General features: G+C 45.6%; 2 protein-coding genes across 3 annotated transcripts in view; both read right to left on the bottom strand.

The window, feature by feature from the left end:
- Positions 1-12,812, bottom strand: part of CEMIP (cell migration inducing hyaluronidase 1) — a 171,862-nt gene extending 159,050 nt beyond the window's left edge. The window contains exon 1 of the mRNA XM_015142864.3: positions 12,569-12,812. The gene's annotated coding sequence lies outside the window, so the exon portion shown is untranslated. The remainder of the gene's footprint in view (positions 1-12,568) is intronic.
- LOC144330038 (uncharacterized) overlaps positions 1-12,812 on the bottom strand; it is a 92,297-nt gene extending 79,485 nt beyond the window's left edge. The window contains exons 1-2 of one of the 2 annotated variants that reach the window (XM_077940111.1): positions 9,305-12,812; positions 1,625-1,717 (exon numbers count right to left, since the gene is read on the bottom strand). In XM_077940111.1, the coding sequence (XP_077796237.1) occupies positions 11,216-11,767 (552 nt within the window). In that variant the 5' untranslated portion in view covers positions 11,768-12,812 and the 3' untranslated portion in view covers positions 1,625-1,717; positions 9,305-11,215. Of the gene's footprint in view, positions 1-10; positions 1,718-9,304 lie in introns of those variants that run through there. The other variant, XM_077940110.1, reaches the window with a different exon arrangement.
- Positions 12,813-25,475: the final 12,663 nt, after the last annotated feature.

Below are 25,475 nucleotides of genomic sequence, written 5' to 3'. Positions count from 1 at the left end.
CATTTCTCTCTTTTTGTCTGATTAGAACCATCTTGGAGATATTGGTGATCTGAATTTAACGTGTTTTTGTTGAATGGCAGAACCCAGTCTTTGTGACTTTTCTCTCCTCTGGCTACTTGGTGGGCATACTCAGATTTGCTTTAAGTCCACTTACAGGGATGGCACTACAAAATATTTGTGGGTGCGTTTAGTTTGCTAAAATCACCCAAATGTCTGATGACAACTACAGTGCAGAGAAGAGATGAGGACTCCGGAAGATCACCCAGGGGGCATCTGCAGACCAGACTGCATTCAGAGTATCCATCTCATCCAGTTAAGCTTTGACAAAATTTGAGCTGAATCTGCACCCTTTGTAGTGACTACTCCCTCCTCCCCAAAGGTGAGTCTCACTTGAAATGCTGTCCCTTTATCCCACTTTCCCTCCGCCACCTCTGCTACAGGTCAGTCAACAAAGCAGTTAGAAATTTGCCCAAGAATTCATGAAGAATTATGAAAAAATCACAATATCTACACAACTCATGAAAAGCCAGCACAGAGGCCACAGGATAAACCCTCCTCACCCCAGCCCTGAGACTGGATACAGGAAACAGGGGCGCATCAGTCCAAAGGGATATTGTGAGACAAGGACCTGGGATTAGGAGCCTCGGAACATTTTCTTCAAGGGCTTGGAGCCTCTACTTGCAGCGTGAAGAAACCTCATGTTGGCAGTGACTCGAGCCACAAGACCCCTGAAATGACCCTGACTTAATCTTCTCTCTATCGCCTTCTGGGCCCTGTTACCCTGGTAGCAACAATTCACTTTGGGCAGTGCAGTTATCCTTCTTGCTGAAGGGTATTTACTGAGCCCTAGCAGTGACATTATCCACTAATCTAGAGTGAGAGTGGGATTCTGGAATGTATTTCTTACCAAGAACACCACCCTTGGGAGGGAGGAAGACAAGCCCAACCTTAGATACCTGCCACCAGGTACAAGGGCCTAATGCCCACCAACTGATCACACACTTCAGTCAGGTGAAAAGTCGAACTCCCTGACTCAGCTTTCAAGGAGCTACAGCCCTGCCCCACCTTTATGATCTCATTTCCAGCCACAGGAAACTTCTAGTTCTTCTCTTCTCTAAATATATATATATATATTTTTTTTTTTTGATCCTCTGCATTCAGTTCAGGATATTCCTTCCTTCTTAACCCTCCATCCTCTGGCCTAGGAGAAATTGTACTTTTCTTTAAGGCCCAATTAAATATCACTTCCTCCATGCTACCTTGTCTCTTTCCCCAGCAAAGTCGTTTACCATCACTTTGTAGTGCTTCCATATTGCTTTCTTTATGCCTCTGTTACAGCATGGATTGTAGGTAGTTGAATGTCTGTCTGTCTCCCCAACTAAACTGTGAGCTTCTCCATTGCAGGGAGATGCAATGGAGTCATCTCTGAATCCCAAGTATCTAGAAAGAATTGGTGGGTCAACGATGAGTGCATTCGGGTTGCAATTACTCTCAATGAATTCAACTCTATGAATACTGTTTTACGAATCCAATCTACTGTGAATTCTAATATTCCCCTCAACATGCTTTTTCAAAATCCAAGATTCGAGTAATATTAGTTACTATGAAGAGCTTTTGGACTCACGGTGACATAGGTCCGAGTTCCCACTCCACCATCTTGAGCTGAGTGGCCTCCACCTGGAGCTGCGTAAGTGATGCAGCTTCACTGAGTCTCCATCTGCAAAACAGGACAATGTCTTGTTCACAGTTGTCAGGAAGCTTGAATAAGATGATGCATGTAATGCTCTCTGCATAAGTCTGAATGTTTTAGGTGCCCAGTAAACACTGAGTATTAATGATGTTGGTGGAAATAACCATAAAGCCACAGGAGTACAGACATCTGAGAAGTTGACTAGCAGGCTTTAGTTTCATTCAAATACCAGAGAAGAATACACAAGGGTCAATATCAAATGTACTGAAATGTACATGCTTGGGGGGCTGGTGCTCAGATGCAGGACTCATTCATTTGAATTTTTAAAAAATATTTGAGTACCTACTATGTGCCAGCCCTTGGGAGTAAAACAGAACATGAAAAGTCTCTGCCTTTGAGCCAAGTAGAGGTCTTGTCTCTGAATGAAGAAAGGACTCTTTATTGTACTGGGACGTGGCTGAGATGAGAAGCCATCTCCACTGAGGGAAACCATAGATTTCTGCACCGCATATCCCACAATGGCCACCAAGGGCCCATCGTGAGCAGGGCTCTATTCAAATAGTGACTTGGCCTCTCTGCCCCTTGTTCCCCCGAGCTCAGAAGGGTGATGTCCTCAAACAACCTCAACAGAGCAGAAGCTCGAGTTCATGCTTATTACGCAAGATTCAACAGAAGTATCATCTTTTTTGTATGTCAAAAATAGCTTTTTATTTAAAGAAATTTTATATGGAGATATTTAAAGTAAAAATGAACTTCACTACATGGTCATTCTCAGAAAATTCCAGGATATATTAATGTGTTACCATTTGTAACACTACACCATGATTTTAAAATGTAGAACAGATTTCAGCTGTTTCTCAGTCACCTGGAAAGTTCAGGCATACACATAACCCACAATTATGTGGTCAGAGGAATCTCCGAGCCTCTTCAAAGCTACCAACCAAACAGACACCACTGAGATGGCCATGCCTTTTTATTTTTAAAAAATCATTTAAGCAAGAAGAAATCCCTGCATATGGAAGTCCCAAAGCCAAAATCCTCCAACTGCTTTCTCTCTCACTACCAGGAACTGAATTGAGAAATCTGATGAACTCAGTGTCTTCTGAAGCAGTCACAGACGAGTGACACATCAGCCCAGCAGAATTTGCAAAACACTCTACTATGGAGCACCACAATTCCTGCCCTCTCCGAAAAGGAAGGGAAACAAGGGAGAAGGGAAGAGAGCAACTTCAGATGCCAAGTCTGAAAAGGACACACGTTCCTCTCTTCTCCACTTTCTCTGGGAGTCCCACACCCCAAATTCAAATCAACAGGGCTCAGAGGAGCCTTTAGGATCACCAAAGGGCATGTCTGCCTTGTCTCTGGTACTGATCTCTGCCTGGGAGACCACAGCAGAACCCACACTGACTGGGATGTTAACCTTCCAACCAGAATGGGCCCTGGAGGTGGGTGTTTACCAGGGACAGGATGAGAGTGAGATAAGTGAGGCACTTGCCTTGGGCGCAAAATTGAAGAGGCCACCAGAAAACTCAATCATCAATATAAAGAATCGTGCAATGCAACACTTTAAAAAACAAAATTAGCACCAAAAATGTCACGATGAATGAAATATCAAAATTCTAAATAAAGATAGGGTCAATATTATTGATTTTTCTTTTGCCTCTAGTGCTTACATTTCCTTGTGTCTAATATAAGGCTTTAGAGTCGTCTGGCCGTGAGCATGGGGCTCAGCTGCAAGCACCAGTTGGAGTGGAAGAGAGACGAGCAGTCTCACTCATGGCTCAGCAATGTTGGTGCAAAACAATCTTTTGCTGAGTAACATGGAAATGGATCTAAAACATATGGATTAAACGCCTCTGAAAATAAACAGGGTTTTAAAAGGAAAGGAAAGGAAAAGTACTTAGCCACTATGTTTGAGGTTTTCCTGAACCCAAACCTTTGGAAAACTAGCATAAGAGTGAATTACTCAGTGCCTGTAACACAATCAGCTTTGAAATAGACTTGTCATAAACCACCAGTCTCTTCTAAAAGAAATTTTTTTTTTTTTTAGATGGAGTTTCACTCTTGCTGGCCAGGCTGGAGTGCAGTGGCGCAATCTCGGCTCACTGCAACTTCCACCTCTCGGGGTCAAGCAATTCTCCTGCCTCAGCCTCCGCGGTAGCTGGGATTACGGGCACATGCCACCATGCCTGGCTAAGTTTTGTATTTTCAGTAAAGACAGGATTTCACCATGTTGACCAGGCTAGTCTCAAACTCCTGACCTCAAATGATCTGGCTGCCTCAGCCTCCCAAAGTGCTGGGATTACAGGTGTGAGCCACTGCACTCGGCCTTAAAAAAAAATTTTTTTTAATAGTGCACTCAAACTAGCTCCCTTATGCACTCCTTTTGGGGCTCAATCCTACTGTTCTTTACAAGAAGGAGCATGACTTTATACACCAACAGGGGCTTGGGAGGCACTGGAGACCCAGGATTCACTAGGACTCCTGAGGGGAGCCTTTAGGAGGCTTGAGGAGACCAAGCTGGGAATAAGTCCATCACAGCATGACAAGAGTCCTCCAGAGAAGGTGAACAAGTAATGATTTGGACTAGGAGCCAGACAGACACCCAAGGGCATCAGCCTGTACCACCTCTGTAACTCTGAGCATCAGTGTTTTTGTCTCCCACCTGTAGTTACCACTGCCTCCTCAGGAAGCTGGAGAGAAGAAGGGTCCACACATGGTGAGAGCTCAGGCAGCAGCCACTGTGTACAAGTGGATGGCTCAGGTTCGCCACTGACCAGCCCCCAAGACAGTTCCATGGGATTTTAGAAACCAAGATCTGTGGTTACCAGTGCTAAGAGATCAAGCACAACCAAGGAGCCAACCTAAGTCCAGCTTTGAGGAAAAATCTAGGAAGTAGGAGAGAGAGGGAGGCTGAATCCCAAGGTCTGGGAGTCAGTCTTTGTTTTAGTATGTTCCAGTTGCTATGGTGATGTGGGCTGATGCAAAGGCCTCCGGACAGGAGGCTGGCTTCCCTTTGAAAGAGATGCTGCTGATCACCCACCAACACTCAGCGTTCCTTGACACTGTCCAGGGCAAGTGTTTTGGTATGGCTGGCAGAAGGAGCGCCAGGCAACTGCAAATGCCCATCCTAGAGGTAAACCCCTCTGCCAGGGTGCCCCTTCCCTCTGCTAGAGTTCCTCACATACCTAGAAGGGTTCTTCCAGTGGTGAAGGTGTTGTCTAAACTCTCTAGACTGAAGAAGCCTTACTCTCACCATCTTCAATAATTCATATGATCATGTTTTTAGAGCTGGCTCCAGGCCCAGAAAGGGTTCTTCAGATCCCTTTCTCAGTTCTGGGACCACCCATCAGCGAGGGGCAGCCTCTCTTCGGGTGCTGTCCCATTCAGGGTATCATTTTCTCCCTTGAGGAGAGCTTTGTAGGAGGCAGACAGAAGCCACAGCTAAAAATTGGAGCCCCCACTCCCCACTGCGCCTCTGCAACAGAGCTCTTCCATTCCTATCCATCTGACTTGCCTCCTCTTTTCAAACCCCACCCTCAAAACATCTTGCAATCAATCAAATTTGGCTTTTTGACATCAGTGAAAAAGGATGCAAGATCCTGGATAGAACTTGCCAAATTTTAAACCCTGAAAATAAGGTATTTTTTCCTTACCAGCTTTTATATAAAAAATATTGGGAGATTTAAAAAGATTAACAGACCAGGTTGTAAATAAGAAGCTTATTTTTGCAAAAAGCTCACAGCTTTGTTTGTCTCTCCCATGCTCAGCTACAAGCTGGAGTTTCCCGGACCAGCACCTATCCTATACAACCCTTCCCACCGGTCCTCCACGTACCCCATCTTTGTTGGATTATCACGCATGCGATAATTCCAGATTTCTGTTTTTAATTTTAATTCCAGTTTTCAATTTTCACTGAAAATTGTTTGATGGACAAACACACACACACACAGCAAGACATCCAGAATGTTAAAAAGACATAGCAGGCCAGGTTCAATGGCTCACACCTGTAATCCCAGCCCTTTGGGAGGCAGTGGTGGGCAGATTGCTTGGGCTCAGGAGTTTTAGACCAGCCTAAGCAACACAATGAAACCTCATCTCTACAAAAATGCTAAAATTAGTCCAAAAATATTAGCTAAAATTAGTCCCAACTACTTGGCAGGCTTGAGAATCACCTGAGCCTAGGAGGCTGGGCTGCAGTGAACTGTGTTCATGCCACTACTCTCCAGCCCGGGTGACAAAAGTGGGACTTTGTCACAAAAAAAAAAAAAAAAAAAAGACACAGCAACACAAACCGCAATAAAACTAAGCTAACACTATTGATATGACTGCCAAAAGCAAAATGAAATGACCCAGGACCGAAGTTTTTCAGACTGTGCTCCTTGGAGCCCACAAAGCTCTGTGGAACTTTTTGAGAGATCTCAAGACAAAAATCAACTCCCACCCCCAACCACAGCCACTTCTTATCTAGTTTTTAAATTGGATTTACTAAGATTTTATTGGAAAAATCATTCTGTGGTTCAAGTAATTTTTAAATTACTAGCGTAAAAGACTAAAGGAAAGAGGCCTAACGGCTGCTCTGAAGTACTCTCTCTTATGCCCGGTGTAGCCCGGAGTCTGGACAGGTAAGGGAGCTTATGCACATGATGCAAGTAAGGGAGCTTATGTACCTGGACAGGTAAGGGAGCTTATGCACCTGAGGCAGGTAAGAAACTTCATGCACCTGAGAGGTTGCAGGAAGAAAGGGGTTTAGGCCTTTCTGAGCTTCTGACTCTCCTCATATGCCCTCAGTGAAGCTTCCTCGGATCTCCTCTGGCTGAATTTATGGTCTTCTTCATTCCTCCAGCAGGTCTTCTGCCCTCCACTCCTCCTGACTAATCTGTCCTAGCCCCCATCACCCTGTACGACAACTTCTGACTGGGATGTCTGTCCCCTCACCAGGCTGTTAGTTCTTTGAGAACAGGAACCATGTATTCAATTGCCTTCTCAGTGACTCATTCAGGGCCTGCCTCATAGAAGATTATCAAAAACTTTTACTCAACTTATTTTCTGCTTCCGACTGTGGTGGTGGGTGACAGAACACAATTGCACACCAGTATCTTGGGCTACCCAGAATGTACTGGTGATGACCAATTCATCCTCCCAGGAGTGCCACAGGGAGGGAGTTGAGGAAGGTAATTAGGCCTTAAATTTCATTTTCAGGTTCAAAAAAGAAGAAACTGTGATCTTTGGAGTCTAAAATAGTTGTTTAAATGTAAACATGCATTCTCAGTGTCTGGAGCCAGAGTTAGATGAAATTCCCCAAGTGATCTCTTAATACCACCAAAATTACATTCAAATGCCTCTGCCAGGCAAAGATAAATTGCCATTTGCACAACGATTTTGCACTTAAAAGTAGCTCGATCCAGAGAGCTTTGGAAAATTTATTATGACAGGGAAAAGTGGAAACTTAAAGGGGGCCAAGATATTTAGTCTGCTGATAAGATGGCTTAGGGGCGACAATAATTATCTCCAAGAATTTTAAGGGTCATTATAAGGTCATTAGGAGGGCACAGACCAGCTGGGCTTCCTCAACTTGGACAACAGGAACTGACTTAAATTACACCAAAAAGAATTGGAATCAGAATCACAGAAAGTCATCAATGTCATAATGACATAGGCCCCCACGGCTTGAAGGCAGCTCTGTGAACCAGCAGCATCACCTGGGGGCATGTTGGAAATGTGGACTCTCAGGTCCTATCTCAGATCTGCCAAATCATAACTCTCACTTTAACATGTGCTGCTATGATTTGCTGGCATATTTTAAGTCTAAGAAGCACTGGTCTAACCTAACCCCACTAGAGAAGTCGAGGAACCTGCCCAGGTCCTGGTTGATAGTCCAGGCAAGGAGTACAGTCACAGTGACTGGCACCCATAAAGCAGTCCCCAAGGAACACTCCAATGGTTCCCATCTTTCCTGACTGGCAGAGCCACAGAAAAGGGTGCCTGTCCTCCAGGCCACTGTACTTTCCTTGTCCCAAGGGCTGGGTGCATACCTTACAGCCACAAAGACTCTGGAGAACAGCATGAACTCCTCACCTCAGAGAGGGCCAAAGAGTGCAGCAGGCTCCTGGGGAAGCCTGTGGCCCTCTCCCCTCTGTGCGATATCTAAAAACAGGTGAGACAGCAATCTGGCATGGACACCTTCCATGCCAGAACAACTATCTAGATGTGCTTTCTCCGTAACAGAAAATGTCTAACGGTACGGCTCTGCTACTGACAGGAGAGAAAGAAATTCACAGGGCTTTCAAAGACCTGGTCTTCAAAGGTTTTCAAAGTCTGGGCAAAGCACTTTAAACTGAAGTTGCATCTAAACCCGTGATACGACTGCCTTTCCAGAAGATTCAAAGACATTCTAGTGCAAGGAGCTAGGCTCTCCAGCTCCTTGCTCTGAGCGGGTGCCTGTGCAAGGAAGGCCTGCCTGCTTGTGCTCCCCAGGGCTCACTCACCTGCAGGGGTGGGGAGGGAAGGGTGGATTCAGATTCCTGGAGTCAAGCTGAGCCTAGGCACAGGCCCTAAAAAATAACAGGGGCAGAGAGGAGTAGTAGCTCCTCTCCCTCTGGGTGGGCTTGTGTGTTTCCTGACACCAAGGGAACTAAGCAGACAGCAAATGTATATTTGCTGACATTTCTCTGCAAGCAGCCTCCCTTCTGAAGAACCAAGGTTGAACAAAGCCTAGTGCCAGGGCACACAGAAGAAAAAGAAGGACTAGAGGGCCTGCCAGAGATGATAAGATGGCCCCCGAAGAGAGTGGCTAAAGCAAAGAGGTACAGCTCTAATAAAAGTCACCATGATAGTCACCATCCTACTCAAATTAGCAATGTTTCCACCTTCCAGACTTTAAGGAAAGGGGGGTCAGGCCCAGTTGAATAGCATACAAAATGGTATAAAGGAATCCACCACTGAGAAGTCTCCCTTGGTACCCACTGCCACTTCCAGCCTCCTGCCAACCCAACCAGATACAAGAGAGTAACAATGTGATCCTTTCCTATTCACTGTCCAAAGGAAGCTGAAACTGCCTCCAGATAAGGGCCAAAAACCAAGCAGTGAGAGATAGCTGATGCTTTACCCTGATAAGATCAAACATCTGGGTATGTGCCATCATGTAGAAAGAGATGTGTAGTCCAGACTTTGAAAAGTCTATGCATACTTCGAAAAGATATGCAGTCTTGTGGATGTAGCTCACAAACTTAACTTTGTCCCCATTTAGGAACCCAACCTACATGTTTGCATTTCTCTTTTGAACTATAACTGCAAATGCAAATTGCATTTAATCCATCAAATTGTGATGTTCTGCCAATACCACAGCAGGTGATAAAAAGAGGTCACTTAAGCAGCAGGCTTCAAAGGAGGCTGATGAGAATAATTGAATTCACCCCTTCCATCCTGCTGGCCTTCCCCACTGAATGCCACTCTTGCCATTTGATCTGTCTGTCCTGAGGATTCAGGTACTGCTGCAACAGGCAGAATGCCACAGGACTGATGAAGAGCTCGTTTCTACCACTTCTCATGACAGTTCCTCCCCTCCTTGGCCCTTCACTCCAAGAGTGTCCTGAAGTTCAATAGTTTTCTTACCAGAAAGCCAAATGTATGCTGGAAACTGGAATCTGCATAGGAGTCCACAGAAGACAGTCAGGAATTCAAGGTCATCCAAGGCCCCATATCCTCCTGCTCCATTCATGTCATCAGTAATCTCATAGAAAGATTCTGAGCATCTGTAGCATGTATTCTTCGACTCCAATCCTTTTAGACGGAAGAAGCTAAGATTCCTTCTGCACTATTAAGAGCAGAAGGAGGAGAAGAATAAAAATCTAAGAGCACCAGAATGTAAAACTGACAGGGATAAAAACACTCACATGCGCGCACACACACACTTTTGTGAAAAAAAACTCTAACTGGAAGATTGGGTACTATACAATTGCATTCTCCAAACTTCTGTGGTGTGTCATGTATTAGTGATGTCTACCAGACAGAACCCTGAAATGCAGAGCTGGAGGAGACCCTCCAGTCCAGCCGGGATCAAGTAAGTGCCCACTGCTCTGGGCAGAGCAAGTGTCTTGGTCAGAATCTCACACCTAAGCAAGGCTCAAGCATGAAGTAAGGTGCTTCCTGCTTGGCAATGACCACTCAGTGAACCCCTGGACAAAGTTCCACTCCATAAAGCTTTCATCCTGGAGTGATCTAGAAACCAGGCCTTGGAGGCCACTCCCCATCAATACCCAAGAGTACTTCACTCCCAGAAAGACAACAAAGCCTCTTAGAAGACTTTGCATTCTCGTGAGAGAACAATCAGGAAGAACTGATCATCTGAACCAGAGGGCTGTGATAATATTTTGAAAATGACTTACTTTTATCTTTCCTCCAAGTAGTATAGGTAGGGGAAAACAGTTGACTGATTTTTATCACATAAAAATTCTTCCATTTGTCTTTAAATAAGAATTTTTTTTGCATTGTGATCAATTCCAGAATTTTCATCAATTCCATCAACAAGTTCTTGGATGCAAAATAAAGTGAAGATGGAGCCCCTATCAAACAGTTACTAGGTTAAGAGAGAGGACAAAGGGTTGGTAAACATAATTCAAAAGAAATGCACAACTGTCTTTAAAATATACCTGTAATTGCTACCATTTTAAAAGATTTCTCTGTGCTCAGCACTGGATTAAATGCTTTACGTTGTACCAATTACTGTAATTCTCATAGCAACCTTACAAGATGGGATTGCATTATTCCCAGTTTACAGATCAGCAAACAGGCACAAAACATTTGAGCAATTTTCCCAAAGTCACAGATGCTGTCTCAAAATTTTTTTATAAGAAGTGTTTAATTGTTTTTACTCTCCATGGGCCTTTGTCAGTCACCAAAAAAGCAGACCTGGGTTTCTTGTAATTTTGAAATAAAGGAAATACACACTTCTGTATGGGTGGAAATGACAAAAAGAGCCCCATCCAGTGTCATTTCTTACCAGAGGAGGGAGACCTTTAATTTGATGCACAGATTAAACCCTACAGGTTTTTCCACCCTGTTTCAAGTAACCAACTTGAAAAGTCATCTACTGGGCTAAAGAGGAGCCTTTGGAAATTGCTTTAAGAATGTCATGGGCTTTGAACAAAACTGTTAGGATCAGAAAAGCATAGTTGCTTTTGCAAATACATCCGGTTGCATTCTCTATAAACTTGTTCTATTTGATTTCTTCTCCATTCTGTCATTAATCATGAAACTAATATATCCTCCCAATACCATATTTACTAAATAAATAATTTAATTTGATGGAACACATGAACCTGTGCCCTACACAGAAAACAGTTTGAGCCGGATCCCTAATTATGTCTGGCATAATTGTATCTGGCATTATCTCACTGCCTGGGTCGGATTCTCAGGGGTCGCACTTCCCTAACAGCTCTGAGGGGTCTCCGTGGTGTCATAGAAAAGCCAGAGAACCACAGAGTGCCCCCGGGAGGTCCTGTAGAAAGCCACCTGCCGACTCAGCTAGGACGTGGTCAGAAACCAGAGACTCCTGAGGACTGGGCTGCCTCCTGAGTGGTAATACCGAGGGCCCCCTCGGACTATCAGTCCGTTTCCTCTGTCCCAGCGCCCCAACGCCTTGTGTCTGGGAAGAAAGTGCACGACTTCCCCAGAGACCCAGGGCCACAGACCCCGACTGGAGGAAGTGGCTGGGAGCTGTCCATGGTGGCGTCGCGCCTGGGCACGCAGAGCCGCCGGCTCACCGCCCTCGGGCGCGCCCTGGATCATTTTCCAGACCGCAGGGATGGAGAGACGCGCTCCCCGGCTCACCGTCCCCGGGATGGGGCTGCAGCCAGGCACTGGCTCACACATCAAAAGGTAGTTTTTAAAGGGAGCTCTCACCTGTGGGTAGCGTTGGCTGCTTGGAGAAGGACTCAGGACCTCAAACCCGGCAGCTGGCGGAGATCCTTGGGACTGCCGTAGCGTCCGACACTTGAGGAACAGCGGCTGTCGCGGAGAGTGTCTGCGGCTGAGGACCCAGGGCGCATCGCGCTCCTCTCTCATGAGCACACGCATCCCGCGGGGTCCATTCCAGAATGTCACTGGCCCTCGTTCCCGGCGAGCGGGAGACCTGGCTAGCGCTCAGCCAGGACTCTGCCTTTCCTCCCAACCTAACGCGACCTTTCTTGCAGCCGACGTCCTTTGCCAGGGAACACCAAACCTTCTTCCAGTGATGCCACGTATGGAATCTCAGTCTAAACATCAGCAGAGGACCCCGGGTTCATCTAACATTGCAATTGCCTCAGCTCGGCCCCGCGCCAGCGCGTCGTTGGGTGCCTAGCGCTGTCCCGGAGGCATTGGGAGGCGAGGAAAACCGGGAGGAAGAGCGTGCTGAGGCAGGAGCAGCAGGGCGCAGACCTGTTGCTAGGCGCACGCCCGCTAGCGCTCGGCCTGAGCTGGCTCCGAGTCGGCAGGACACCGAGACCCGACCCTTGTGGTACTCCCTCCTCGGCGAGACACTCTCCCGGGCTCAAGCCCCAGGTGCCATTCAGAGGAGGAAAAATCTACGGAAAGCAGGAGTCTGCCCCCTCTGGATGCCTTCTGGGGACTCCAGCGCCCCCCGGCACCTGCAGCTTGTAAAGCATCACAAGATCTCAGAGAAATCCCACAGAGGTCAGTGCCAGAGGCGTGTGCCCATCAACAGACGCATGGACAAACAGACAGACAGAGCACAGCACAGGGTGGACAGACAAACAGAAACTGAGGCGGGCAACGTTTACCCTATGCCGGGTGGAGGCCCGAGCCCCCGCTTTTTACCTTCCTACCATGGCATGGGCCGTCAGCTCATCCCTGACGCCCCCAGCCAGGCCCTCTTACCTCTGGGTCGGTGGCCGAGACAGTGTCAAGCCTCGCGGGCCAGGAGCGCAGCGGCCCCGGCGTCTGGTCGCTGATCGCCAGGCGCCGCGAGCACCCGGGGCGTGGGCAAGCGAAGTGGTAGCTCGTCTGGGAAATCGGGGTTCAGACCCTGGCCGCACTCAGCTCCGCTGGCTCCTCGCGCCGCTTGCGCTCGCCAGGCTCGGTCCGTTTGCACCGCGCTGGGCTCTGCTTGCGCGCCAGCTCTCCGGTCGTCAGCCGGAGCTGCCGCTTTTATAGCCACTTTTACTGACTCCTCCCCCGCGGAGCCCCTGACGCCCGCGCGGCACCGAAGCTCCCTCCCTCGCCCCCCAGTGAAGCTTCCCTCCACGCGCCCCCGCCTTGCCCAAGTGGGGCGGGGGCCCTGCGCCCGGGTCGGACCGGGGCGGGCTCTGGCGGCGGCTCTGGGAGAAGCAGACCCGAGCCCGCGGAGCCCGGGTGCGCGGAGTCCCGCCCGCAGCAGCCAGGTGAGGGCGCTGGAGGACAGGACTCCGTGGAGTGGCCGCGGCGGACCGCGGAGAGCAAGTCCCCGGGCCTCCAAAGAGCCAGGGTCTCCCGTACCCCGCTCGCGCCCCGGGGCGTCCTCCGAGGCGAAGAGGCAGTGGACCACAGGAGAAAAGGTCTTCGCCTGCCACAGAATCTCCGCGAGTCGGGGTCCCAGGCTAAGTCTCAGGATCTCTTTTAACTCAGCAGCAAAAGAGTGGCCTGAGAGATTTTGGTATTGGCCTAGCAGTTCATCTGAGAGGAAAATGCGTGGGTGTTCAATGAAAGCCACCTTGGTTTGAAATTGGATTCAGACCCTTCCCAGCCTCAGTTTCCTCATCGGGAAAACGGGTTCTGTGATGCTTCCTCACTAGAATGGTGAGACTTAAATGGGATCAGTAAAGTCCAAGTTCTAGGCACATAATAGGTGCTCGGTAAGTTAGAAACATTTCCTGCGGGTAGGAGGGCTCTATGCCTCTTTAATTGGACAGGCCAAAGTTCTGAAGGGTCAAAGCAAGAAGGTGCGACTGGTCTAGACATTCCCCTGCCAGAGGAAACAGTATCAGTAGGAAAAGTCCATCACAACACATCCCGAGGGCATATGGAGACTCCTCTCAACTCTACCGCTAACCTACTGTGTGACCAGGGCCAGCTACTTCCCCTGTCTGAGTCTCAGGGCGGTTTTTTTTGCAGGGAGGTGAGGAAATCTGTAAAATGAGGGCGTTGATACCTGCTCTCTGCCCCTTCCACTTTTTAGAGTGTGACTCAGCCCCCTTTCCTGGTTAGCAGAGGCCTCCTAGAATATACATTTCTTTCTTCCTTCCTGGCAGTGTTTTCTGAGAACCACCTCCTCAGGCAAGGTCTCCATTCTGTGCGGTACACACTAGCTTCGGGAATCTAGGTCTGGACTTTAAGGCCAGGCTGTGGTCGGCAAAAGCTGTGGAAGTATGTAATCATGTCCCCTGGGCTAAAGCAGAAGCGTTTGTCACCTGGTTAAACCGGGAAGTCCTGCAATCCACCTCTAGGCCTTTTCCAGAAAGCTGAACTTGATCCTTACTGGGGATGGCAGTCAGGATTCTCAGCCCTTCTTTGATTTATTGGGAAGTAATGAACTGGATCCAAAGGCAAGCCCTCCTCCCCAGCCTTTTCTTTCCAGCCGAATAAACTGGAGCCCCCTCCCTGCCCTCAGGGCCCCTCCCCAGTCCTCACCATGATTCCTGTTTATTTTTTTCTTCCTTAAGGAGCCCCCGGAAACCAGACACACAAACAGTTGTGTGTTAGGGGTTTGGGGGGGCTGGGCATTCGGCCCAAATGGAGAAAGGTCGGCCTTGAATCAGCCTTATTTGGCATGACATGCAGGATTTTCCATCAACAGACAGTAGATTTGAGGCCTGAGTGGAGCCAGACAGCTCTCTGGTGAGGGGCTGGCTCCACAGGCATCTGGGAGATGAAGTGGTAGAGGCAGGGTCCTGTCTAGGGATGGGCCCTGAGAAGTGCTTTGTCATGTTTTCTCAAAGCACTGAAATGCCCAGCACATTCCTCTTGTATCCAGTTTTCTTTATCACAGACCGATACCCAGGAGAAAAGAGCAATGCTGATGAATTACAAACAGGCTCCGCATGTCTAAAACCAGATTCTCCAGCCAGTTCTCTATTCAGCACTACCATTCAGCATTCAGTGATGAACGGGGCGTGCCGGGTAATTCTTTATGGATAAATATAGCAACATGACACTGGCGGATTTACTACCCACACTTCCCCAATCCAAGGTCTTGCTCTTATAAATGCAGAGACACGAAAGAGCTGGTCAGGAAAGGTTGTGTTGGTTTTCTGGTTCTTGCCGAAATCTCCCAGCAGAGAGTCTCCAGAGAGAAGGGAAATGCCCATCAATGGTGTGACCTCCCACCCAGAAAGCCTGCCCTTCCTCCATTCTTTGCATTTGCCTCCAGCCCACCTTCCTCAGGTGGGATACAGTCCCCTCAGCTACATCCTTGTGCAGTAGAATGGCCTGCCTGTTCACTGTTGCCTCAAGCTGCCCAAGTCTGGCATCCTCAGTCTGCTGACAGGATGCCACATCTGTTCCCTAAAACAAGGACCTTCACACTCCACCTGCTGATCAGCAAAGCCAGCACCTGCCCCTACAGTAGCCTGCCTTATTACAGTTTAAAAGGTTGGCCACACCTGTGGCTCCATAGGCCAAGTCTCCAGACCCAGTTGTCCAGGAAAATCTGGAGTAAATGCGTGGGGGACAAGGAGAAAAGGGAAGCAGGATGTAGTTAGGGTAGTGTGTGAGTGGGCTGTGGGCCTCAAGGTTTCCAGCAGACCCACAAAAAATTAAAACTGAATTGGGCATCTTGGAGAAACAACTCACCAATAATGAGCATATTTAAGTTCCACCAACAGGGGTCGCCCTTAGACACTGGGCCTGAAAAGGGAAATTCCCAGGCCTGGGTCCGGAGGCCAGATTTCCAGCCCTCAGAGCTGTTGGATTCCTGTCTTGGACACAGAAGAGGCTGCCGAGCTGAGGAGAGACAGGTCCTCAGTTTTTCTGGTGAGTGAAGGCCTGTGCTGGAATTTATGACAGCAAATTCCAGCTCTGAAAGTGGATTTCTACATCTTCCTCTTCAAACTCACCATCACTCTAGAGAAAGATCTCTTCTTTCCTGTGTTTTATTTATGTCTAAAACATAGGTAAACGGTGTATATATGATGTCTTATTATTATTTATTTCCTTTTTTCTCATTGCAAAAAGTCATACATGTTCCCTGTAAAAAAAATCAACCAACCAACCAACCTTGAAAAACTTAAACAACGAACGAAAAGAAATTACCTAACATCAAACATAATGTATGTACATTACAAAAGCTTGAAAAACACAGAAAAACACAAAGGAAAGAAAAAATTACTTCTACTCAAAAATTATTTCTGTTAATTTCAGTATACAGTCAAGCATTTTTCCAGGTATAAGTTATATATATAGTTGCACAAATAGATAACTTATGTAAGTGTTCCATAAATGTTCAATAGCTAGCTCAAAATTATTCTCTTCCATCAGATTGCATGTTCTGAGAGGGCAAGGGTTATGTCTCTCAAGTTCCTTCTACCCTATAGTAGCTCCTATAGTGTCTAACATAAAGTCCACGTGTAGTCCACTGTCAAGGAATGAATACACGAATGAGCGTTTCTTACAAAAATAACATACATGCAGTGGAAAAGGAGACCCAAGTGGTTTACCAAACATTTGAAAAGATGCTCGACTTTGCACATAAATGAAGAAATACAAATTAATACTATGATGAAATACCTGTCAGGCTGGCAAAAATCCAAAAGTTTGATACAACCTCTGCTGCAGGGGAGGCCAGTAGGGGTGGAGAATAAACCTTTGCATACATCACTGATGAAAGCTTACATTGGTACAACCTGTGAGGGCAGTTTGACAAGATTTAAGAAAACATACACAATGTTTGACTCAGCAGTTCCAGGAATTTATCTTACAGCTGTAATGTGTGAAAAGAATAGCACCAGGTTATACATTGTAGCCCTATTTTTAATAGTAAAACAACAACAAACTAGCCTAAGGGCCTAGTAGTAGGGCTAATTAAATAATGTTGCATCTATATGATGGAGTATTATGCAGCTGTTTAAAAAACGATTAAAATAAATTTTTTTTTTTTTGAGACAGAGTCTCACTCTGTCGCCCAGGCTGGAGTGTGGTAGCACAAACTCAGCTCACTGCAACCTCCACCTCCTGGGTTGAAGTGATTCTCCTGCCTCAGCCTCCAGAGTAGCTGGAACTGTAGCTGTGTGCCACCTCACCCAGCTAATTTTTGTATTTTTAGTAGAAATGGGATTTCACCATGTTGGCCAGGCTGTTCTCGAACTCCTGACCTCAAGTGATCTGTCCAACTCAGCCTCCCAAAGTGCTAGGATTACAAGCATGAGCCACTGTGCCTGGCCAAGAATAGGGTAAATTTTATATAATAAAATAAAAAATTAAAGTGTGGAGCAATGTATATAGGATATGTCTGCACACTGCCACTTGTGCAAAAAGAAAGGGGAGGAAAAATACTCTGTATTTGCAGTTATTTATGGATGCATAGGAAATTATCTAGAATGACACACAAGAAACTAATAATATGGTTTCCTATTTGGCAATTGATTTTTCTTGAAGGGTGGGAAGATGGAAGAGGGGTGGGAGGTCAACTTTTCCTTATGTGCTTTTTTGTGATTTTTTTCTTTTTGAACTAAGTGAATTATTACCTAGTCAAAAATTTAAAACTGGGTGTGGTGGCCTGAGCCTATAGCCCCAGCTATTCAGGAAGCTGAGGCAGAAAAATCATTCAAGGTTGTGGTGTACTGTGATCAGGGCTGTAAATAGCCACTGCACTCCAGCCTGACCAACATAGAGAGACCCTGTCTCTTAAAAAAAAAAGGAAAAATGTAAATAATTTTTAAATGACAAATTGTATATAATAATAAGCCTGTTTTTTCACTTAATAATATATCAAACACATTTCCCTGCATTTTAAATCTCTTTTCAAAAAATTTTTAAAACATTTATTCATTTTTTAGCTTTTTTTTTTTTTTTTTTTTTTTTTTTTTGAGACGGAGTCTCGCTCTGTCTCCCAGGCTGGAGTGCAGTGGCCAGATCTCAGCTCACTGCAAGCTCCGCCTCCCGGGTCCACGCCATTCTCCTGCCTCAGCCTCCCGAGTAGCTGGGACTACAGGCGCCCGCCACCTCACCCGGCTAGTTTTTTTTGTATTTTTTAGTAGAGACGGGGTTTCACCGTGTTAGCCAGGATGGTCTCGATCTCCTGACCTCATGATCCACCCGTCTCGGCCTCCCAAAGTGCTGGGATTACAGGCTTGAGCCACCGCGCCCGGCCCATTTTTTAGCATTTTTAATAAATTTTTTCCTTGTTTTAATTTTAATCTATTTATTTATTTATATATTTTGAAACTGGACTATGAGACTGGCTAATTTTTGTATTCTTGGAAGAGACAGGATTTCCCATGTTGCCCAGTCTGGTCTCGAAGTCCTGGGCTCAAGCTATCCACCTACCTCCACCTCCCAATGTGCTGGGATTACAGGCTGAGCTGCCACGCCCAGTCTTAAATTTCTTTCCACATTATTTTACAGTGTCATGCCATTTCCTAAAATGGACATAATTTATATAATCACTCCCCTGTTACTGGTTTCAGCATTCTGAACACTCCCATGTGTGCATTTCAGGAAAATTTGGGCACTTCTCAAGAGTTCTTATTTCTTTTTGCATGGCACATGTGAAGGTATGCTTCAAGACCCAACTCAAATGTCACTGTCTCTGGGAAACCTTTTCTGATCTCCCCAACCCTGCATGTCTTCCATTACCTCCCCACCTCCAGCTGTGAGCACTGGAGAATAGGGATGCATCTTACCTATCTTTCTGTTCCCAGCACAATGACAACCTGAGTAGATGCTCAGTAGACCTACAAATAAACATTTCTTCATTACAATTCATACAATAATCCCAAGGAGATTTTTTAAGACAGGAGTCTGTCTTAAAAAATAAAATACAGTTGAGCCGTGAACAATGCGGAGTTAAGGGCACCAACTCCCAGCACAGTAGAAAATCCAAGTATAACTTTTGACTCCTCATACAGTGAACTACCAATAACCTACTGTTGACCAGAATCCTCACCAATAACATAAATGTATTTTGTATGCTATGTGTATTATATACTTCATTCTTACAATAAAAGAAGCTATAGTAAAGAAAATGTTATTAAGAAAACCACAAGGATGACAAAATACATTTATAGTACTGTACTGTGTCAATACCATAAGTTTACATGTCTGTTTTCAAGATGAATCCTCTGTCTGAAATGTCAGGAAACTGTAGCTGCAGACTGCAGTCTATGACACGTATCAAGCAATTCAACTTTTTCTTGTAATGTCATGACTTTTCTTTGCTTTTTTGGAGCCTTTCCAGCTTCAGTAGAGGCATGGTGTTATTCAAGGTTTACGGTATTGCACTAAAGAGGATGAAAAATACACAAGAACCACAAGAGATCACTTTCCATTGAGATCCGCAATTTACTGGAGAAACAATTGCTCATGCGGAGATGATTAGCGTCACAGGGCGTTTTAAGCGGATACTCACAACACTTGAGCTCACCACAATAGCCACAGGAGGTGACTATGAAATCATTACAGTAGCACAGCGTGTACTACAGATAATTTTATGCAGTTATGGTTTAATATTACATCTTTATATTTGTATTTCTTTGGACTTACAATAGTGCCATGTACGGTCTATAAGTGTGTGCATAAGTTTTGATAAATTTTAACTTTCTATACTAGATATGTGTATATTTTATAGTAGTAAATAATAAAATAGATTAGTATCTACACATATTTTATGCATTTGTGACATGCCTAACTTTTTCTTAATTTTTTATTATTTCTAGTCTACAAGGTTCATCTGAAAGTATTTTCAAATTGACACAAACCTCCAAAAAATGTTCTAATATATTTATTGAAAAAAATCCATGTATAAATGAACCCATGTAGTTCAAACTCAGGTTGTTCAGGGGCCATCTGGATAGGTAAAATGCTGTTTAGGTACTCTAGCTCATCCACAGATAATCAAGGAGTAGACTTGCCAATACCCTTAGCTACAACGTGCACGCCTCATGGTTTCAATGACAACAACATAAGCATAAATTTTTTTATAGTGCCATGAAATCCTTTACCTTCTTTTCTTTTTTCTTTTCTTTTCTTTTTTTTTTTTTTTTTGAGACAGAGTCTCGCCCTGTTGCCCAGGCTGGAGTGCAGTGGCGCAATCTTGGCTCACTGCAAGCTCCGCCTCCTGGGTTCACGCCACTCTCCTGCCTCAGCTTCCTGAGTAGCTGGGACTACAGGCGCCTGCCACCACGCCCGGCTAGATTTTTATTTTTAGTAGAGATGCGGTTTCACTGTGTTAGCCAGGATAGTGACCTCATGATCCACCCATCTCGGCCTCCCAAAGTGCTGGGATTACAGGTGTAAGCCACCGCGCCCAGCCTACCTTCTTTTCAAAGCATACAAAGTGCACCAGCATGGGAATGGGCTGTATTTAAGCTGTCACTAGATCAGTTTCTGCCCTCAGGCAATTCCCTTCCCCCTGTGTGATGCTTATTTTTACATGTCAACTTGCCTGGATTAAAAAATACCTAGGGAGGGCTGGGTGTGGTAGCTCACGCCTGTAATCCCAGCACTTTGGGAGGCTGAGGCAGGTGAATCACAAGGTCAGGACTTCAAGACCAGCCTGGCCAATATGGTGAAACCTCGTCTCTACTAAAAATACAAACATTAGCTGGGTGTGGTGGCGGGCACCTGTAATCCTAGCTACTCAGGAGGCTGAGGCAGAAGAATTGCTTGAACCCGGGAGAAGGAGGTTGCAGTGAGTCCAGGTTGCGCCACTGCACTCCAGCCTGGGCAACAGAGCAAGACTCCATGTCTAAAACAAACAAACAAAAAACCTAGGGAGCTGGTAAAGCATCCCTTCTGAATGTCTGTGAGGCTGTTTCCAGAGGAGATTGGCATCTGAGTTGGTGGACTGAGTGGAGAAGATCCACCCTCAGTGTGGGTGGGTACCATCCAAACAGCTGAGGGCATGGATAAATCAGAAAAGGAGACAAAAGCATTTTTCCCCCCTCTCTCTTTCTCTCTCTCTCTCCAGGACCTAGAACATTCACCTCCTCTTGTCCTTGCAGATGTGAACTTCAGCCTCTCCAGTCTTGGGACTCCAGGACTTGTACCACTGGCCCCTTGGTTCTCAGGCCTTCGGTCCCCAACTGAGAGTTACACCATCAGTTTCCCCAGTTCTGAGGCTTTCGAACTTGGACTAGGGCACCCTACTGGCCCCCCAGGGTCACCAGCTTACAAACAGCCTGTGGTGGAACTGCTCAGCCTTCATAATTGTGTGAGCCAATCCCCCTCATAAATCCCCTCTCATATATCTATACCCAGTCATGCATAACTTCATGAGGGGAATACGTTCTGGGAAATGCGTAGTTAGGCGATTTCATCATTGTGTGGATATCATAGCATGTACTTTCACAAGCCTAGATGGTCCAGCCTACTACACACCTACGCTATATGGTATAGTCTATTTCTCCTAAGCTACAAACCTGTACAGCACATTACTGTACTGAATACTGTAGGCAATGTATCTAAACATAGAAGAGGTCCAGTAAAATTATAATATTATAATCTGGCTGGGTGTGGTGGCTCATGCCTGTAATCCCAGCACTTTGGGAGGCTGAGGTGGGCAGATCACTTGAGGTCTGGAGTTCAAGACCAGCCTGGCCAAGATGGCAAAACCCCGTCTCTACTAAAAATACAAAAAAATTAGCTGGGCCTAGTGGCGTGTGCCTGTAATTTTAGCTACTCTGGAGGCTGAGGCAGAAGAATCACTTGAACCCAGAAGGCAGAGGTTGCAATGAGCCGAGACTGCACCACCGCACTCCAGCCTGGGTGACAGAGTGAGACTCCATCTCAAAAAGAAAATCATCATCATCATCATCATCATCATCATCATCATCTTTTGGGACCACTACTGTAGTTCATCATTGATTAAAACATCATTATGAGGCACATGACTATATATATAAGTATTTTATATACATATTTAATTTTCTGTCTCTCCGGAGCATCCTAATACTTCCTGGACTGCCTAAAATGAATTAAGTGTATGAAATGAAGGATTGCACTAATTTGGATGCTGCAGACTGATGGCCTGTAGCCCACAGGGCTGCTGATGTGGTTGGTTTGGCCCGTGTGGTGTATGTATGTGTCACAGCAATGTGACAGCCTCTCCAAGTCAACACATTTACTCAGCGTTACCTCCCACATGGCTCACCTCATGTGTTTACAATGTATACCCCTGTAAGTGTCAGAGGGGTGACCTCTGGACTGAATCCAACTTTTGCCTGGAGTTGTGGAAGGAAGAGGCCGCTGCTCTATAGCAGCTTGGCAGTGGGAGAAGTGAACACAGCATGCTGCTGATCTCTGCAGAGTTTTGTGGAGTGCAGGACTTGGAGGCTGGCCGACTCAGCGGTGGGAATTTTTAGGGAATAAAAAACCTTTAGAAGCATGGTCCCTGGAGGGAGGCTGTTGCTGATTGGCTGGCCTTCGGAAGCATGTGTACTGACAGAAGGAACTTGTCACTGAAGGGCTGGGGCAGCTTTAAAAGCAGTTCTCACTTATTACTATGAACAAAGAACAGTAAGTCTTTTCCTTTCTAGGAAATACTTCTAAAAACTCTTTCTAGAGCAATTAATTCTCAGTAGGATGCCTTATTTATTTAAATATAGCATGAATCAGATCAAATCACTTGAAAGGCTTGTTATTACAGCTCATTGCAGCCTTGATCTCCCAAGGCCAAGCAATCCTCCTACCTCAGTCTCCCCAGTAGCTGGGACCACAGGCACGCACCACCATGCCCAACTAATTTTTTTATTTTTTGTAGAGACAGGGTCTGACTATGTTTCCCAGGCTGGTCTTAAAATCCTAGGCTCAAGAGATCCTCCCACCTCAGGAGTGTCAGAGCATTTGAACCAGAGCCACTCCATCTTGAACAGGGGCTGGGTAAAATAAGTCTGAGACCTGCTGGGCTACATTCCCAGAAGGTTAAGCATTCTTAGTCACAGGATGAGATAGGAGGTCGTCAGGACTGGTATCACAAGATAAAGGTCACAAAGACCCTGCTAATAAAACAGGATGTGGTAAAGAAGTTGGCCAAAACCCTCCAAAACCAAGATGGCAGTGAAAGTGACCTCTGGTCGTCCTCACTGCTCACTCCTCATTATGTGCTAATTATAATGCATTAGCATGCTAAAAGCCACTCCCACCAGCATCAGTACAGTTTACAGATGCCATGGCAACATCAGGAAGTCATCCTATGTAGTTTAAAAGGGGGAGAAACCCTCAGTTGCAGGAATTGCCTACCCTTTCCCGGAAAACTCGTGAATAATCCACCCATTGTTTAGTATGTAATGATGAAATAACCATAAGTATATTCAGCTGAGCAGCCCATGTCGCTGCTCCTCCTATGGAGTAGTCATTCTTTTGTTATCTTACTTCTCTAATGAACTTGCTTTCACTTTACTCTATGGATTCACTCCGAATTCTTAATTGCGCAAGATCCAGTAACTGCCTCTTGGGTTCTGGATCAGGACCCCTTTCCAGTAACAAAAGTGCTGGGATTACAAGCATGAGCCACTGCACCCAGCCTTAGAATCTGCTTTTTTTTTTTTTTTTTTTTTTTTTTTGAGACGGAGTCTCGCTGTGTCTCCCAGGCTGGAGTGCAGTGGCGTGATCTCGGCTCACTGCAAGCTCCGCCTCCCGGGTTCACGCCATTCTCCCGCCTCAGCCTCCCAAGTAGCTGAGACTACAGGCGCCCGCCACCACGCCCGGCTAGTTTTTTGTATTTTTAGTAGAGACGGGGTTTCACCATGTTAGCCAGGATAGTCTCGATCTCCTGACCTCGTGATCCACCCGCCTCGGCCTCCCAAAGTGCTGGGATTACAGGCTTGAGCCACCGCGCCCGGCCAGAATCTGCATTTTTAATGAGTTTCCAGGTGATGCTGCTGGTCTAAGGACCACATTCTGAGAACCACTAGAATCCAACATGATAGGATTTGTACTTAATTATTGGTTAAGAAAATATTTACAAAATAGGATACCAGTGAGTCCAAAAATGCTGTAAAATGAATTTGTAGAATGGCTTATTAATCATAAACGTTAGAAAAGAACCATCAATGTGTAGGTGAAATATATTTATTTCATTTACAGATAATGGTTAGAAAGTATAAATTCCAGGATATATTGCAGTAATTCTTCCTCTCTTCTCCTCTCCTTTTCCTTACCACCTGCCTACTCCCCAGAAATTTGTGGCCTACTCCATGTTGGGTAATTTCATACCAGATATTTGTCAAGGACTCTCCTAGTTTTGTGATTCTGTATTTGTTGCAAATCCTGACTGGGCACATGAACTCTTCTAGTCAAAGTATAAGCCACCTCAACAAACTGACGTAATTTGCAAATACAGGAGGCAAGCAAGTTTACGAAACAATTGGTGAGTGGTGTTTGTGTTTCTGTATGTCTCTGTGTGTGTGAGAAAGAGAAAGACTGACTTGTGAAATTACCCTAAAACTGTTCCCTTTTATATCAGTTGAAGTGCTGGATACTGTCAGGCCATTCTGGTTCTTTTAAAATCAACCATTTTGCTGGAGAAATATACGCTGTCTTCAGAAGAAAAGCTGTGCATGCTTGTGTTTGCACTGAGACATTCTGAGGGGAGGGCACTGGTTCTAAATATGTGGAAGAGAAATGAAAACACTTCCTGTGTTTCTAAAGATAAAAATTTTTACAAAGAAAATTCTTACTAAAAAAATTAAAAATCAAGGTGTGCTGTTATACACAAAAGGCATTCTTATGCATGATTCAGGGCCTGGAACGAATCAAGTTTCAGTACACATTGAATGAATGATGCCATTTCCCATGCATTTCCAAGAGGCTTTTTATTAATGTGCTCATGGGGAAAATCCTTTCAGTAGAGAATAAAACATTCTGTTTCTCCAGATGATTAATAGCTAGTATTTATTGAGAGCTCAGTATGTTCTAGGCTCATATAATCCTCACATTAATGTTATGAGGTAAGTAATAAATCATCCTTACTTTACAGGTGAGGAAGCACAGAGAGGTTAAATAATGTCCCTGTGTCACAGCTAGTAGCAGGTGGAGCTAAAATTCAAGCTCAGGTAAACAAACGTCACAGATACATGTCAAACCACTACACTCTCATCCTCCCAAACGCCTAAAGACTTGACACCCTTAATCACTTTCTCAGCATTTTTGTTGTTGAGAAAAACAAAATGTGTGTAATACACTGTGTGCTACAATTTATTTTTTTATTTGCTCACTTGTTTATTGTCTGTTTCCTCTACTAGAATATAAGCTCCAAGAGGACAGGAGCTTTGTTCACTGCTGCATCCCCCAGAACCAAATTGAATGTTTAGAACCAGAAATATTTGTTGAATTAATGAATGCGTGAGTAGATTCTATCCATCAGTCAGCTTGGCAAATAAGGTCTGTTTAAGAGAATGTGGGCCAGGCGCGGTGACTCATGCCTGTAACCCCAGCATTTTGGGAGGCCGAGCCAGGGGGATCACCTGAGGTCAGGAGTTCGAGACCAGCCTGGCAAACATGGTGAAACCCCCATCTCTACTAAGAATACAAAAATTTCCTGGGCATGGTGGTAGGTGCCTGTAATCCCAGCTACTCAGGGAGCTGAGCCAGGAGAATCGGTTGAACCCGGGAGGTGGAGGTTGCAGTAAGCCAAGATCATGCCACTGCACTCCAG

Source organism: Macaca mulatta, chromosome 7 (genome assembly GCF_049350105.2).
Source record: "Macaca mulatta isolate MMU2019108-1 chromosome 7, T2T-MMU8v2.0, whole genome shotgun sequence".
In the NCBI taxonomy this organism is placed as follows: Eukaryota; Metazoa; Chordata; class Mammalia; order Primates; family Cercopithecidae; genus Macaca; species Macaca mulatta.
Note: the sequence above shows the minus strand (reverse complement) of the source record. Positions and strands in the feature narration are given on the sequence as shown.